The sequence below is a fragment of the Alternaria viburni genome, assembly GCF_023758015.1.
Source record: "Alternaria viburni strain BMP 2772 chromosome Unknown scaffold_16, whole genome shotgun sequence".
Lineage (NCBI taxonomy): Eukaryota > Fungi > Ascomycota > Dothideomycetes > Pleosporales > Pleosporaceae > Alternaria > Alternaria viburni.
In genome coordinates, this window is record NW_026055785.1 from 594,405 (window position 1) to 608,973 (window position 14,569).

The window sequence follows — 14,569 nt, forward strand, 5'->3', positions numbered from 1 at the left end:
CCCCGTCTCTTTCCCCCCTTCTCCACCTTCCAAGGTTACCTACTACGGAAGCGACGTACTAATCTACCTACCACAGTCAAACATCCTCCTCCACACCCTCATGCTCTTCCTCTGGCACCGCCCCCGAGCACGGCACCGCTTCGCGCCCCTAACACGCACACTGATGAGCTGTGCGACGGTGAATTTATGGGCTGGCGGGTGTGTGGGCGCGTTTTATACCGTGGATACGGCGATGTGGATTGCGGGGTGGTGGTTTGTCGGAATACCGGTATGTTATTGGAGTTAGGGGTAGGATTGAGTACGAAGCTAACGATGTGGACAGGGTGCGCTTCTGATAGGGAACAGGGCGCTTGTTGATGGGATGGAGTGGTGGATACGACGGCAGACGAGGCGGAGGGAACCTGTGTTTGGGAGGTGATGTAGTGGTGAAGAATGTGGGAAGTGTTGGTGCTGGACTAGCTTGGGTACGTTGTGGATGAGGTTTAAACGGAGACAGCAGCTCATGCGATGGCTGCGTTGTTAACAAAGGCAGTGGTATATCAAAACTCATGATGCTACATATATCCCCAAACCCCAACGCGCTTTCCCCCAAATACTCAGAGTAGCCGCCCAAACACATAAATGTATCGTAACTCTCAAGTAACCAAGAATCACCCAGAACAAAGCCGAAGCTCATTCCCAAAACGCCAAACCACACCCCTCTCTAGCCCGATCATCTTGAATCCAATCTGACCAAACCCTACTCAAATGCCCATTAGAACCAATAACTCTCTCCCGCAGCGCTAACTTCAAATTGACACCCCAAGCCCTTCCCTTGGTCTTGCAGCGCTTCCTCCCCTTCCCTCAGCTCCCTCAGAATCTGATCGCCAACCAGCGGCCCATCCATGAAGGAATCCTTGACATGGATGATAACGACTTTGACGCCTTTGAGCGGAGAATCGAATGCCGCAGAAAGCATAGCGCGGTTATGTTCAGCGGAGACGGATGACAGACCGAACGCTGCTGGTGCGGAAGGATGAGATGGAGTTGGCCCGGGGGTCCCGTTATGTTGATCCTGTGGTTGATCCTGTTGCCGCTGCATAGACTGATGATGTTGCAGTGGCGGTGGAAAAGGAACAGGCGTGTTCGTCCCCGTGTCACCCCTCGAAAGCGGGAAGTCGCTCATTGTCTCATCGTCGGTTTGCGAGTGGTTTGTTGTCGAGATTGGGGAATCTATCCCTTTGCCTACTCCACCTAGGTAGCCGCCCATCTTGACTTTCCTACCGCCCTCGACGGACGTCAGGCTTTCAAGCTGGAGGTTATTGCTTGCACTGGCTCTCTTCCGCTTCTTTTTTTTCTGTGAGCGGAGCTCTTCTTTGTCGCGCTCGTGCTGCTTTTTGCTGTCTTTTACCATGGTCGCGAGGGAGCTGAGCTCTTCGAGTAGATGGCGGGGTGCTAAGTGTCCGAAAAGTACGGCGTCGGCTTGCGCGTTCGTATATGAGACTTCTATGAAGATGCCTTTTAGCGTGCCAGCCGCGATTTTCGGAGCTGCTTCCGTCCAGATCTGATGTGTACGTGGGGAAAGTGAGAGGGAGTCTGGTTCAACGTCACCGAAGATGAGGATCTCGCGTTTCGGAGTTGTAAGGGTAGACTCGGCGCGGATGAAGTAGGCGGTTGAATCGATCACACAGTGATCTTGCGATTGCGGTTGCTGGGGTTGAGGAACTGTGACACCGCTGGCTCGTCGGCCGGCTTCTGTGCTTCCGCTAAAACCTGGAGTGCCGGGTGTGCTTTGTGTAGTCATGGAGAAGCTTTGTGAACGACCTTCAAGTCCGTCTGATTGACCATACGATTGAGAAGGGTTTGCATTTTGCCGATCTGAGGTCTCCAGTAGGTTGGCGTTCGATCCGCGGTGTACATGGCCAGGCCCCTGCATGCAGTGGCCATGACTTACTTTGAAGCCCTTGACTCCTAAGCCGTCACACACTTCGATGTAGCCTCTTGAGCTTCCTTCACCCAGAGCAATGTTACCGCCTTCTGCAAGCCGTTGGAAAGTTACTAGTCCCACGCCTCCATCTTCGTCCGTAAGGTTAGGCCAGATGATGTTATTGAAGATGTGGTTTTTGATCGCGTTGACGGTAAATGGTAGTGCTGCTAACCGCTTTGGTCGAGATGTATTGTGAAAAGCTGCTGTATTGATGACGAAGCCCGAGACATGGTCGAGATGTGGATGGGTGATGAGATAAGTCGAAATGTGCTCTCTCACAACATGTAGCGCATTTGCCCTGGCACTTAGATGTGGGAAAGGTAACCCCGCGAATGCGCCAGTTTTCAGCGTAGTAATTGTGACGGGTACATCCTGCTCAGAATCCGGTGTCTCAGGCCCAGAATCTTCGTCGGAGAGCGAGACATGCCCAGTGCCCGGCGACGGCGACTCTATATGCGCCTCACTGCTATTCCCATTTCCATTACCGTTATGTGGGGTCGATAATGCTGGATCCGGGTCGGAGACAAGCGGGAAATCCTGACCAAGTATGCGGGTAATCGATGCAAGGTGGGAGCCTGCATCCACAGCTATGACGGAGTTCTTAGCCCAGTTTGTTGCTGTTGATCGAACGAGGAAGCCCGTGACATTGTCTTCGCTTGGTCCACCTCCAGAGCCCTGTTCGTGTTAGCCTCTACTGCGAGACGGCACATCTGCTTGTCGACCTGCACGATTGGCGACATCTGATGCATATATGAGAATGCCTCTAGCCACATCGACAAACACAACCAGCACAGAATGACCTACCAGACAGATGACCTGAATCGCAGGTTCCCCCGAATTTCCAGATGATCTCCTCACCACCCTCGCGCTATCTTCTTTCATTCCCTTGGTGTTCCTCTTGTCTTCCTCTTCCAGTTCGACTGATAAATTTTCTTAGCCTCTCTTCCCCAAGCTGTTTTCAGATGCACAAGCACAATCCGGTTTTGCTTGCTCTTTGTCCCAAAACACACTTTCTCTTTCCTTAGAATCTTCTGTTTGCGTCAAGACTCAACGAGGACGTTCTCCCTCTTCTTCGCACCTCCCACCTTTAAAGCCGGAAACCACTCTTGTGCTCAATCCTTGCGTCGCGTTTCCGTAGCGCAAAGCCAGATCACCAGTTTGTTCTGTTACCGTTGCACGTTACACTTGCGTGAACCGATGGCCGCCGTTCCGTCGTCCGGAGCACGATCCACCAACTGATAACGCAGGAAGCCGGAATTATGTGCACAATGATTGCGCGGTTCTTGTCGCGCTAATCCTGATGTTCCGATTCCAGCTCTTCCTCCGTTGTGCGAAAAAGGTACCGATTGTCGCAAATCAAAGTGCGAATGACGACAAATACGCCCGCGCTCAGCTCAGGCGTGCCTTGTGATGATGGCTGTGTTTGGCCGTGCGCGCGAATGTCACCGTGATAGTTCCGTCGCGGGGCCGCAATCTCGGCGCGGTTCAGTGTTGTAGAAGTTGACAAGATGGAGATCGAGGTGAGGACTCGAGGATCAAAGACATGCATGTGCCTCATGCGCTTGCCCACGCCGCCGTTCTTTCCAGCCTTCGTTGGACGGCTTCGGCGGTTGGCTAGGGCTATTTCCTTGTCTCTTACAACCAATGATAGGCTCGGCTCGACAAGCCACGACTTTGTTGGCCCCACCCCAGTTCGAGCCCAGATCTGGGGTTGAGAACACCTGACACCTGCTAGGCAACGTAGTGTCAGGGAAGACAAACTCTTCGTTATCTGTTGAGTGCGCGATAAGGAACGCAGTCGCATACAACCTTGGAAGCGCTTGAGATCTATCACATGCACATGACGAGACCAGCAGAGCAAAAGTACAACCTTGGAACAGACGTCACAGTATCGAGACAATATTATGTGTTGGGTATCATGAACTTCTTGTGCAGCATTTTGAGCCTCTAACGGCTATGGCAGTATCACTGATCCACCAGGGCTGCCCAGCGTGATCTCATGAATCCTCATCCGTCATCCTATCCATACCCATGCCAGTTCGTTAATCATCCGCATCATAAATCAAAGCAAACACTTCAAAAAGAAGGCGAAGCGTTTACTTGAACACCTTTCCGTCAGCCCACTCGTAGGACTTTCCGTTGACGGTGATGGGCTTGTCCCACGACCACTGGTCGTTGACAAACTCCTTGTCCTCCTCCTTGGTGGGGTCGAGCTTGGTGAACTCGTAGCTCTCGACATCGGGGGCGACATCGAAGGCGGGGAGAGCATCCTGGCCACGGACGATGAACGCACCGGTGACGATGGAGTCGTTGGACTGTCCGTATACGGAGCAGCAGCCGAAGAGGTACTTGCGGCTGGCCTCGAGACGGGTGAAGAAACCACCTGGAGGGATTAGCAATGTGACTATATAAGTTGCAGGTGATTTGACTTACCGATCAGGTTGGCGGTCATGAAGGTGAGGGTCAACTCATCGTTGTACTTGTAGTCAACCTTGTAGATGGAGTACTCCTCGAAGTTGACGTTCTCCCAGAACCAGGGGAGGGCAACCTCACGGGTCTCCTCGTTGGAGTACTTGCGCTTCCAGTCGTCAAGGACGAATGTGGCCTTGGGCAGAGCCTCGAGAGGGTGCTTGGGCTTGGGGGCAGCTGGTGCCTCCTCCTCCTCCTCAGCCTCCTCCTTCTTGGGCTTAGGGGCGGCCTTGGGCTGCTCCTTCTTCTTCTCACCACCCTCCTTCTTGGGTGCGACGTTCTTCAACGCCTCGGAGATGAACTCGAGCTTGGGGGCGACAGCGGAGTAGCTGGTCTGGTTGTAGACGGTCTCGTACCAACGGGTGGTGTTGGGGTTGGAGTCGCGCCATTGCTTGTCGAAGAAGTACTGGAAGCCGCGGGCAAGGATGCTGGCGGCGAAGATGTCGGCAAGAGTCAGACGCTCACCAACGAGGTAGGTGTGTGTAAGGAGGTGCTCCTCAATGACGTGGACGGCCTTGAGGGCGGCCTTCTGGGACTCGTCGACGCTCTTCTTGTTGTAAGGGTCGCGGCCGAGGATGGGGCGGAACCAGCCACCGAGGGGGGAGAGGACCTCAGTGTTGGCAAAGGACATCCATCGCAGGATGGTGGCGTAGTCCTGCTTGGTCTTGCCGAGAAGGCTGGTCTTCTCGTTTTGCGAGGCAACTGGAATCCGTCAGCTCTGAGTCACCACCAAAATTTGGACAGACGGAGTAGATATGGTAGAGGCAAATCAGAATAGTAAGTTTTCAACAATAGTTTTCAGACAGGGATAACTGAATGATAACATTCGACATCATATTATGCAGGGAGAAGGAGCGAACGCGCGGGGTAGCACTTACGGTAGACAGCGATGGCGATGCACTCGGAGAGGACAAAGCCGTCAGCGCCCTCGAAGGTAGGAACCTTGCCGAGCTTGTTGAGCTTCAGGTAGTCCTCAGAGACACCCTTGGCTGGCTCAGTGTCGACGAACTCGATGTCGAGGCCATTCTCCTTCGCGACGGCCAGGAGAGAGGTGGTACGCGGGTTACCCTGTTGGCTTGCTGTTAGGACTCATTGCGGTGCGACTTCGCGTGCCTGTGTGCGACGACGTACCGAGTAGCTGTAGAGCTTTCCGAAAGACATGATTGTAGAGTTCGTGGTTGAGCTTAACAATCAGTGTGTGGAAGACAGGAGTTGTGAAGAAAAAGCTGGTTGGGTTGAGGGAGGGGCTGTAGGAACTTTGCGTGCACAGTCCACGTAATTTCAGTCTAGCCGCTAAGCCTCTGCAGGTGGCTCGTGCATCCATCGTCGTCAGTTGTGGCAGGTGGCATTTCTTTGACAGCGCTACCACGGTGCATTCGCTGTCGACCACAGGCGCAATGGCAAGTAGGGAGTTTTCAAGGAGTCTTTGGAGGGCAGCCGATGCCCTGGGGAGTCGACCGCGGCCCCAGTGCGAACGCACGATGCGATATGCTCAACGGAGCTTCCAACCCACAGTACGGAGATGCATCTCGACGACAGCCGTGCGACGTGCAGAGGTTACAGAGGAAGAGATACGGGAACCATTCACAGCGGCCCCCGAAATCGACTTGGAAGCGACGACAAAAGGCAGCGGCAAGAAGGGCGAAAAGAAGGACTCGCTACGAACACTGCGCGTCGTCCCAGCATCGCCGTCCTACTTCAGCGCAAAGCCCACCTTCACCGACGACTTCCTCTCCCTGTCCGCTCTCCTTCGAAAAGTCGCTACATTGCCTGTTATACCGCCCGCAGAGGCACCCAAGGTGGCCTGGAAGACGATCGAGCAGTATCGCATCATGACCAACGAGCCGGTAAAGACGGCGCGTTATCACAGGATGCTGCAAATACTGCGGAGACTCAACTGCATTCACCCCGCGCTCATGCCCGACGAGGTTGTGCAGGCGATGCTGCGGTACAAGAAGCCCAACCAGCCCGGTGACATTGTTCCGAAGCCTGGCGTGATTGATGAGCTTGGGCGTGCCAAGGGCGTTGGGCGGAGAAAAACGTCGTCTGCTGTGGCTTGGCTGGTAGAAGGCGAGGGTGAAGTGCTCGTCAACGGCAAGTCCCTCTCAGAGTTCTTCGGGCGGCTGCATCACCGCGAGAGCGCTGTCTGGGCCCTCAAGGCTACTCAGCGTCTTGACAAGTACAACGTCTTTGCTCTGGTGCAGGGTGGTGGCCTGACTGGCCAGGCGGAAGCAATGACTCTAGCTGTAGCGAAGTCATTGCTGGTCCATGAACCCGCGCTGAAGCCTGCGCTGCGACGAGGTGAGTCGATGTTTTCTTTATCCGTGCCTTTTGCAATCCAGCATTGCTTGTTCTGTCGTTCCATGAGCATTGTCTATGCAGCCCTCGCGGCTGACACATGCCCACGTCTACGCCTCAAAACGCAGTCAACACCCCTGGATGATCCCAAACATGTCTCGCCTGCGCATTCCGGATCCAATTGCTGACTGCTCCTTAGCTGGAACCATAACGCGCGACCCAAGGAAGGTGGAAAGGAAGAAGCCAGGTCACGTCAAGGCGCGAAAGATGCCCACCTGGGTCAAGCGATGAGCTGCTTGTGTGTATACTATCCTTTTATCGCTAGTCGTGTGCAGTGTCAGCCTGGCCAAGTGTAAGATGAGACATGTCAAGACGCCGTCTGTTGAATGTGCTTCGATTTCGTCGTGTATGTCCAAGCAAGTGTTAATGTTACTCTCGGTACCTTGTCGCTGTTTGCATGGAACAGGGTGCTGTACATACGACACGTGGAGATGACCAATTCTTCGCCTGATTGTCAATGTCGCAACCCAAACGGCCATGTGCTCACACGATCCTCATCTGGTGCGGCATTGCCCGGACAGGGTCATGCTTTTAGATCAAGTGTGTCCAGAAACACAAGGCCTTGAACCTTGTGCCGCTCTGCCCTGCTGACTATGCTTCTTCCCTGGTTCAGTCTCATGTCGAGCAAGTATGCAGGTTCAACCTTGCTTCACTACTGTCTGTTATTGCTTTCTCGGTCCGTTCCTGACAGCTGTTGAAGACCACTTTGCTAAGAGGAAGCAAATGTACATCGCATGAATGGCTGCGCCACCACCAGCACGCAATGCACTCAATACTGATGCGATAACTTATGCCTTCCTGATGTGTTTCTGTTTGCGCTAAACTCGCATTCGCATTCATGACTGCTTTTCGACCAAGACCCTAGATAGGCAAATGTGCATTGTGAGTTTTGCAACAGCAAGATGCTCAGGCCAATTATTATTGCCGGTGGCACATGCGACAAGAGTCAACATATGACCGGCTGATCGCGGGCGCAGAGTTGCGGTGATCGTCCCTGACTCGTTTCACGATGTTCTATTTTGGACATGGTCATAGGGCGGCCAATGATATTTGAACCACGACGTCTGTGCTATATCCGCTTGCACTTGCTTTTCGGTCGTTCCGGATCATGTCGCGGACAAACGTTAGGTGGCAGGAGGCATGAGAAGACTTTGGCACTAGAAGATGGGCTGCCGTTTGGATCTTCGTTGGAGATGGAAGCTCCCTGTTTGACTCCTTGTCGCGTGTCCCGCACGACGCGTAAACGGTCGAGCACGGCATTCGCCCGAGACTTTGCCAGGTGGTCGAAGCTGAGTGCGAGTCAGACGTTTGTCGAACGAAGTGAAACCTTCTCGAAGCATGTTCGCCGTGGTCCTTGATCATTTCACGAAGCGCGGTGGTGGAGGTTGATGCGAAAGCCAGGGCCACCTGATGATCGCCATCCGTACCGAATGACGCACTCGTCTGGACAGTGATCGCACCAAAGCGGGCAAGTTGAACGACATTGGTTTCGTGACGCGATGGCTGCGTCCTGCAGAGCCATGCTGTGCGCCTCTGCAAAGCTTCCAGAAGATTGCAGTCTTCCGTGAGCACGTGAACAGGCATTCATAGCGCAATGTTCCGGACAGTCGCGCGCGCGGCGTATGGCGCGCCAGAGCATGCAATTGAGGTGTCAGTGACAGCGCAAGGCGTGCTCTTAGCCTGAATAAACGGCGGTGGGTAGCGTTTGCAGCGTGCCGTGTTGAAAAAATGACGGAAGGTTCGCGGCAAGAACCAGTGAGGTTTGCCGGCAGGAGCGACCGAGATGGCGCTAGAGCCCCACCGTACCGCACATGTAAGATTCGAGGAGTCGCAGCGTGGAGAAGGCATGGCGAGGTCGCGAGGCCGCGGCTTGAGTGAGTGTGCGTCAGTCCACGAGTTCGAAAGGGAAGGTCCCCATTCGCAGGATCAGGATCGACGAGTGAGGCTGATGGGTGAAGTGGCCCAAGGCAAGATCGACCACAGGCGAGAGATCCCTGCGCGTGGACGGGAACTTGCAGCGCTGCAGAGATGAAAGGACGGATCGAGTTTGGAGCCCGAGATAGCCCCTAAACCTTCTCACTCCCACCTGTCAGCACCTACCTACACGAGACACTGCCGGCCGTGAGGCTATCCAAGTTCGACATCCGTTTGGTGATTTGGCAGCAGGAGAGGGCGCCTCAAGAGCCGAAGGACGCCTGCGGCATGAAACATGGCGGAAACGCGCTCCTGAAGGTTAGTCTTCCCACAGTGCGTCGGGCCCCTTTGTCCTACAGCTCTTCACGCGTACTGGCGGACAAATGCCATGTGGCGCGTGGTCACTGTCTGCCGCCAAGCCCAGCTGGGTGAGAGGAGCAGTTCCTGGGCCAGCAGCCAGCTGCGACATTTGGCCGCTGTGGAGCCGCGGGGCGGGAATCGCCATCTGGTTGCGCCGAAGAGCAAGAAGAAGGAAGCCACGATGGAGTTGGTGGTTTTTGTCGTCGTGCTGGCGCTGACAGCGCCCTCGTATCGCCGGCATCGAGTGGTCACGCATAGCAAACGCGATGCTGCCCTGCAGTGTGGCTGCCCAGACGCCTGCAGATCCACCATGGGCGATCCGTAACCATGGCAGACAGGGTACTGCTAGCCCCGCCCTGGCCATATCGGAAATCGGAGACTTCGCATGGTCGCTGTCATCCAGAGCTGGTAGAGTCGTCTTACTCGTCAGCCCTCGCTCGCCCGACCTGCAGCCACACCCACTTCTCAGGTACCCACCATTGTTTTCTCCTCTAGCTTCAACACCCTGGTCCAAGTATTTACAGTCTGTTCGCCGGCGTGGCTTGCGAACTACTTCCTTTTTGCTTCCCACACTGCCCGATGCTCTCCCAATGTAGCGCGACTGCATCACTTCCCGCCCACGTCTCTTTCTGCCCTCCTCCAGCCTGGCTACCATCGGCGACCACACCACCCTCCCCCACTTGCATCCCTGTGAGCATCTGCGCCAGCCGTGAACTGACGTCGAACTCACACGGACGCCATTGCTCCCCTCGCCTCTTATAATTGAGCCTTTCAGTTCTGTCCGTCGGTCCAGTGCAACCGATCCGATTACAATCTTAGCATCCGTCGCACTTTCAGTCCTGTCTCGGACCGAACGCTTCATTCGTCTCTGCATGTACTCCCGCTCGCCCAGTGCGCCCCAAGACACTGCATCGTGAAGAACGCCAGCGTACGTTTAGGCCGTTGAGCTACCGCAACGCAGACGTTAGATTGTTTGAGACCATCTCCTAGGCCGGCCACTACTCCGTCCGACTCGTTGGAACACTGATCTGTTTGCAAGGACTACCCTTCAAACATCTCACGCATAAGCGTCGCCTCACCACCAGCCCATCCCACACAGGGTTCTCCACGCCTGCATCTACCGGACAATTTCGCTGTCACCTAGTGGCTACGTGTTTAGCTGATCCACACGGCGCACACATTTTCTCCAACATTACCGCATCGGGAGGACCAATCCCGGACGTCTGAGCATTGCATTGCAGTCATCTTCCTGCAGGCGGAGCGAGGATATCCTGGTGGCTGGCCGAGGCTCTTGCGCGAGCTTCTTTTCCTGCATCATTGGGCTGCATTGGTCGCTCGTCGACGCGTCAGGGCCGTGTTTATATCCAAACCATCTGGACCTGGGAGCATCTCGTCTTCCAATTTCGGACGTCATACATCTACCACCATTGGCCCGCATCACCCATCAACTCTTTCTGGTCCTCTCACGCACCCCGCCCCAAACCGCATCTCTTCCATCAGTCCGCGCATACGTCGACTACACCTGCGCCTTCGCCTCTCCACCTCTTGCGCCGGCCCTCCACCACCTACATCCCGCAAGTCTGCAAGCTGGCCAATTACGCGACGCCGCCAGTCTCGCCCTCGGGGTACCGGGCTCTCGAACCCCCCTTCAGTCTGCAGTATAAAGGCGGGCTGGTTGGGATGGACAATGACCGCCGGCCACGGCATACTCCCTCAGGTTACGCAAGCCAGCAAGGCACGCTCCTTCCACCACAGGCATCGTATCCAGTGGTAAGCGCACCCGATCGCTTCAGGCAGCCGCCCTTGACAGCACCTGCCCCACCCACATCCGTCCCCTCTTCCGGAAGTCGCGCCAGCTCTCAGGGTTACGGTTACGCTTACGGTGAAGGTGCACAGTTTGGCTCGTCGATTCAGCCCTCTGCCGTAGCCTATGGCGCCCAGGACTATGCCGCCGAGCAGCAACAACAGGCCCAGCGTGCGCCCCAGCAGTACTCGCCCTACGGCCAGAACATCATGTACAGCGTGCCGGGCGCCCAGGCCGCGGCGCAGCCTTCTTCGCAGTATGAGCCTGTGGAACAGTACCAGCAGAACAGGGACTCGGCTATACAGGTCCTGAGCACCGGCTTTGGCGTGGCACAACCCCAATACTATGAGAGCGGGCCCACGAGCGCACCTGCCTCTGCCATCGCGGCGCAAAACGTTCCTTCCCAGTATCCCTCATTAGGCTATTCCGCTCCCCAAGCTCAGGTCGGACGAGAAGCCCTTGCGCCCGCCTTCACTGCCGCTGGCATGACAGACCCCCATCAGGCGCCTTCCCAGGGCGGCTATTCCCAGGGCAACTACAGCGAGCCCCAGGCCAATAGCGGCAACGAGTACGACGACTTCTATCGAAACTACCAGAACGAGCTGAAGAAGACGTTTGAGCATGTCCGTGACGGCCGCCTCGCCGAAGCCGGCACACTGCTCCTCAGAATGTCCGACTGGCTGTTGCACTGGGCCGAGACTTTGGGTAAGTTCCCCGGTGTGCGCATTATCGAACGAGGAACTGAATTGACCGCAGCAGGCCTAGTACGCGACGACGAAACCTACTACCAACAGCGCCTGCAGCTGTGGGAAGAGTTCAACACCTGCTGGCTCTCCACGCTGCAGAAGCAGAAGACCATGACGCAGGAGATGACCACCACGGGCCAGCGACCGCAGCCTCCCAAATCACTCATCGATTGGGAATTCCTCGAGAAGATGGGCACTCAACTTGTCAAGAACTGCGACAGCATGGAGAAGCACGGCCTCGTTGACTACCAAATGGGAGTATGGGAAGAGGAAATCGTAGCGAGTCAGTACCACATTGCCTTCATTGCCTGATCACAATACTAACGTTGCGCAGTGTTGACTTCCTGCATGGACCTCCTCGAAGAAGTCGGCGCTGGTCCATCTGTACAACGACCCACCTCCACAGCGCGACGGCGATGATCTTAGCAAGTTCTAGTCGCGACGATCTTCCTCGTGGCTGATCGCAGTGCCGCTCCCGAGCGCCATCCTGTCAGCGCATTGACCCTCATCTCGAGAGGCTTGCTACAGACCGTCCATGCGCACGCTTATACCCGCACTACGCGCTCATCCAGCGCATTCGAGACGACTTCACTTGCTTCTTTTTGTACATATACTGTTCTCAGGGTGTCTCGTATTGGTTTTCCTTCCACAGCCATTGGGACGCCGAGGAACATCGACCGCTTCTTGCGGAAGTCAATCTGCATCGGTTTTTCCTTCTGTCCAACATTTGCATCCATGGTTTTTCGCAGTCGTCGAGCATTATGGCTTTGAGTCACGTCTTCACTTTTCTTTTTCAGCCTCTTCTCAGGCCATTCTCTTGTTCGTCTTTTGTGTTCGCATTGGGGAAAAGTGGGGAAGGGTTATGGTACGAACGCAATGGCACGCATGGTTCATGTTGACGACATGGATACGTGCATCTACGAGCATCTGTACTTGACTGCTTTTGCTATTGGGTTTTGATGCTGGAACAGATCATCCGGCGCGGGCGCTGAGGATATCTTACGGAGTGTATTATGACGCATGGGTTAATGAGGTGGAAGGACAATCGATAGAGCCGGCACGAATGCATGTGGATACCACCGGATCGTCCTTGCGCCCTCGCAGCTTCCGGTGAATTCGCAACGAAGACACTCGAAGTCTCGACCAGAGAACAACACCTCGTCTCCGCATTGGGCGGCAACGAGGCAGTTCTCCGAGCCTGAGGTGGTAGGGCGGGAACGACAACTGTCATCAACGGTCGGGTTCCCGGGTCCGATGCAACGACGTGGTTGGGCAGCAACTGTAGTATAGAATTTGTACTAGAATTACATGGCTTCATTGCAGACATCCTTGTTCCCGAGGTAAACTGAAGCGCTGTTCTGAAGGATTCTATATGGTGGAGTCGCTCTTCCAAGTTCTGGTCGTACCTTCCCTGGTCCGCAAGGGTATCCGTTCCTTCTCGCCTCACTTTACGCATCCCAACTCGACCCACAGGCGCCATTGCAGCCTCGCATGTTGACAAATGCGAAGGCATCCGCTGCACTTACTCATCATTCGACGCCTTGAGCCGATAAAGGGAAGGCGATCATGCACGGCGACTTGGCGACGCAGTGTTAGCGCCTCACGCATATTTTGAGGCTTGGGCCGTGTCAAAAGCAAGATCTGACCTCCAGCTGGAGCTACGGGAACAGAAAACCGGATCGACGCAGGCGCCACAATCATCGCTAACAAGCGCCTCTAGGTGATCACATCTTATCACAAGGACATTAAGACCTTGCAGCACATCATGGCGCATGCCGGCTATTGAACACTGACGGCGATCTTACGAGATCGGGATATAGGTGCAGCATCTCAATATTTGCAGCTACCCCGCTTGAGTAATTGACACTCGCAGTTTCATATTTTCATCTTCAAACAGGTCCGTTCGCAATTGGGACCAAGCCTTGCAGAGGACGCGGTGGCTATTATCGCGTGAAGCGCTGCCGTCGCACTGCCCCGCTTCCATCATTATTCAATAATTTGCCCTGGTAATATTGATATGCCCTAACACAGAGCGTGCCTTGCGCCCAGGGTACGCACCTGCTTTTGTGATGGGCTGAAGTCATCACTCTCGCGTCTTTTAGCCACCGGGACGCCTCGAGATCCAGCAACCAGATCAACCGCCAATGATTGCGCAGCCGAGGACCCTGATAGCGGGAGACGACCGGCTCGTCTCCCTGGCCCTGGGAGCACATCAGCTCCTCAATTGTACATGAACGCCGAAGAAGCAGCGAGTGTGGACGCCTTCGATCCTGCAGCCACCTTTTGCATCTCGCGATACAGCTTCATTGCATTCGGCTGCACAACTCTCCGCAAGCCCCAAGCGGCATACTTTCTGCTTGCTCAACACGGACACACCCTGGTCGATCGAGCGCATGAGGCTGCCTATCAAGCGTGATGCAAGGGTGGGATCATTGGAAGACCACACTCTGTCGAGATACACATGCGCCCATCTGACTCGTGATCCCATCACGATAGCGCCAGGGGAAACTCAGAAAATGCGATCTTTCCGGCTTCTCGAACACATGGCTACGCAAGGGGGTGTGGAACCCTGCACCATCGCGAGCTGTCAATGCAATTACCCATCAGAATATGCTACCTTGTACAGACCCCATGGGCTGGTAACCATACCGCACTCCTGCTTTGCTGCGCATGATCGCTGCAGAAACGACGGCCGCTTCGCTCAGCCGACACTGTTCTACCCTCCGCTGTCCGTCTGACCACCCTGCCATATTACAAACGACCACGACATGTCGATCGCGGGTTGTTGAGCGACAACAACACCATAGTCATATCTCGTATACGTCGCACGGGCCGCGATATCAATAGGCGATCGGCGCCCACCTACAGATTGACATGCGCCTCTGGCGATCCAGGTTCGGAAACTATAAGCTCTGACATATTGGCGTGGCAGCCACCAGGCACAGGACCTCG

The 14,569-nt window shown here is 55.2% G+C and overlaps 3 protein-coding genes across 3 annotated transcripts; 2 read left to right on the plus strand and 1 right to left on the minus strand.

Annotated features, from left to right (window-relative positions):
- Positions 1–754: 754 nt before the first annotated feature.
- J4E79_007538 (uncharacterized protein) lies at positions 755–5,596 on the minus strand (the record flags this gene model as incomplete). Its single annotated transcript, XM_049356403.1, has 5 exons — positions 755–2,641; positions 4,075–4,349; positions 4,400–5,137; positions 5,314–5,503; positions 5,567–5,596. 5 exons carry the CDS (start codon positions 5,594–5,596, stop codon positions 755–757), a joined length of 3,120 nt encoding a protein of 1,039 aa, XP_049209290.1.
- A 320-nt stretch (positions 5,597–5,916) lies between these two features.
- On the plus strand, positions 5,917–7,024 carry MRP9 (37S ribosomal protein S9, mitochondrial; the record flags this gene model as incomplete). Its single annotated transcript, XM_049356404.1, has 2 exons — positions 5,917–6,736; positions 6,933–7,024. 2 exons carry the CDS (start codon positions 5,917–5,919, stop codon positions 7,022–7,024), a joined length of 912 nt encoding a protein of 303 aa, XP_049209291.1.
- A 3,723-nt stretch (positions 7,025–10,747) lies between these two features.
- On the plus strand, positions 10,748–12,037 carry J4E79_007540 (uncharacterized protein; the record flags this gene model as incomplete). The annotated part of the gene is made up of 3 exons (XM_049356405.1): positions 10,748–11,576; positions 11,628–11,900; positions 11,952–12,037. The coding sequence occupies 3 exons, from the start codon at positions 10,748–10,750 to the stop codon at positions 12,035–12,037; spliced, it is 1,188 nt and encodes a 395-aa protein (XP_049209292.1).
- Positions 12,038–14,569: the final 2,532 nt, after the last annotated feature.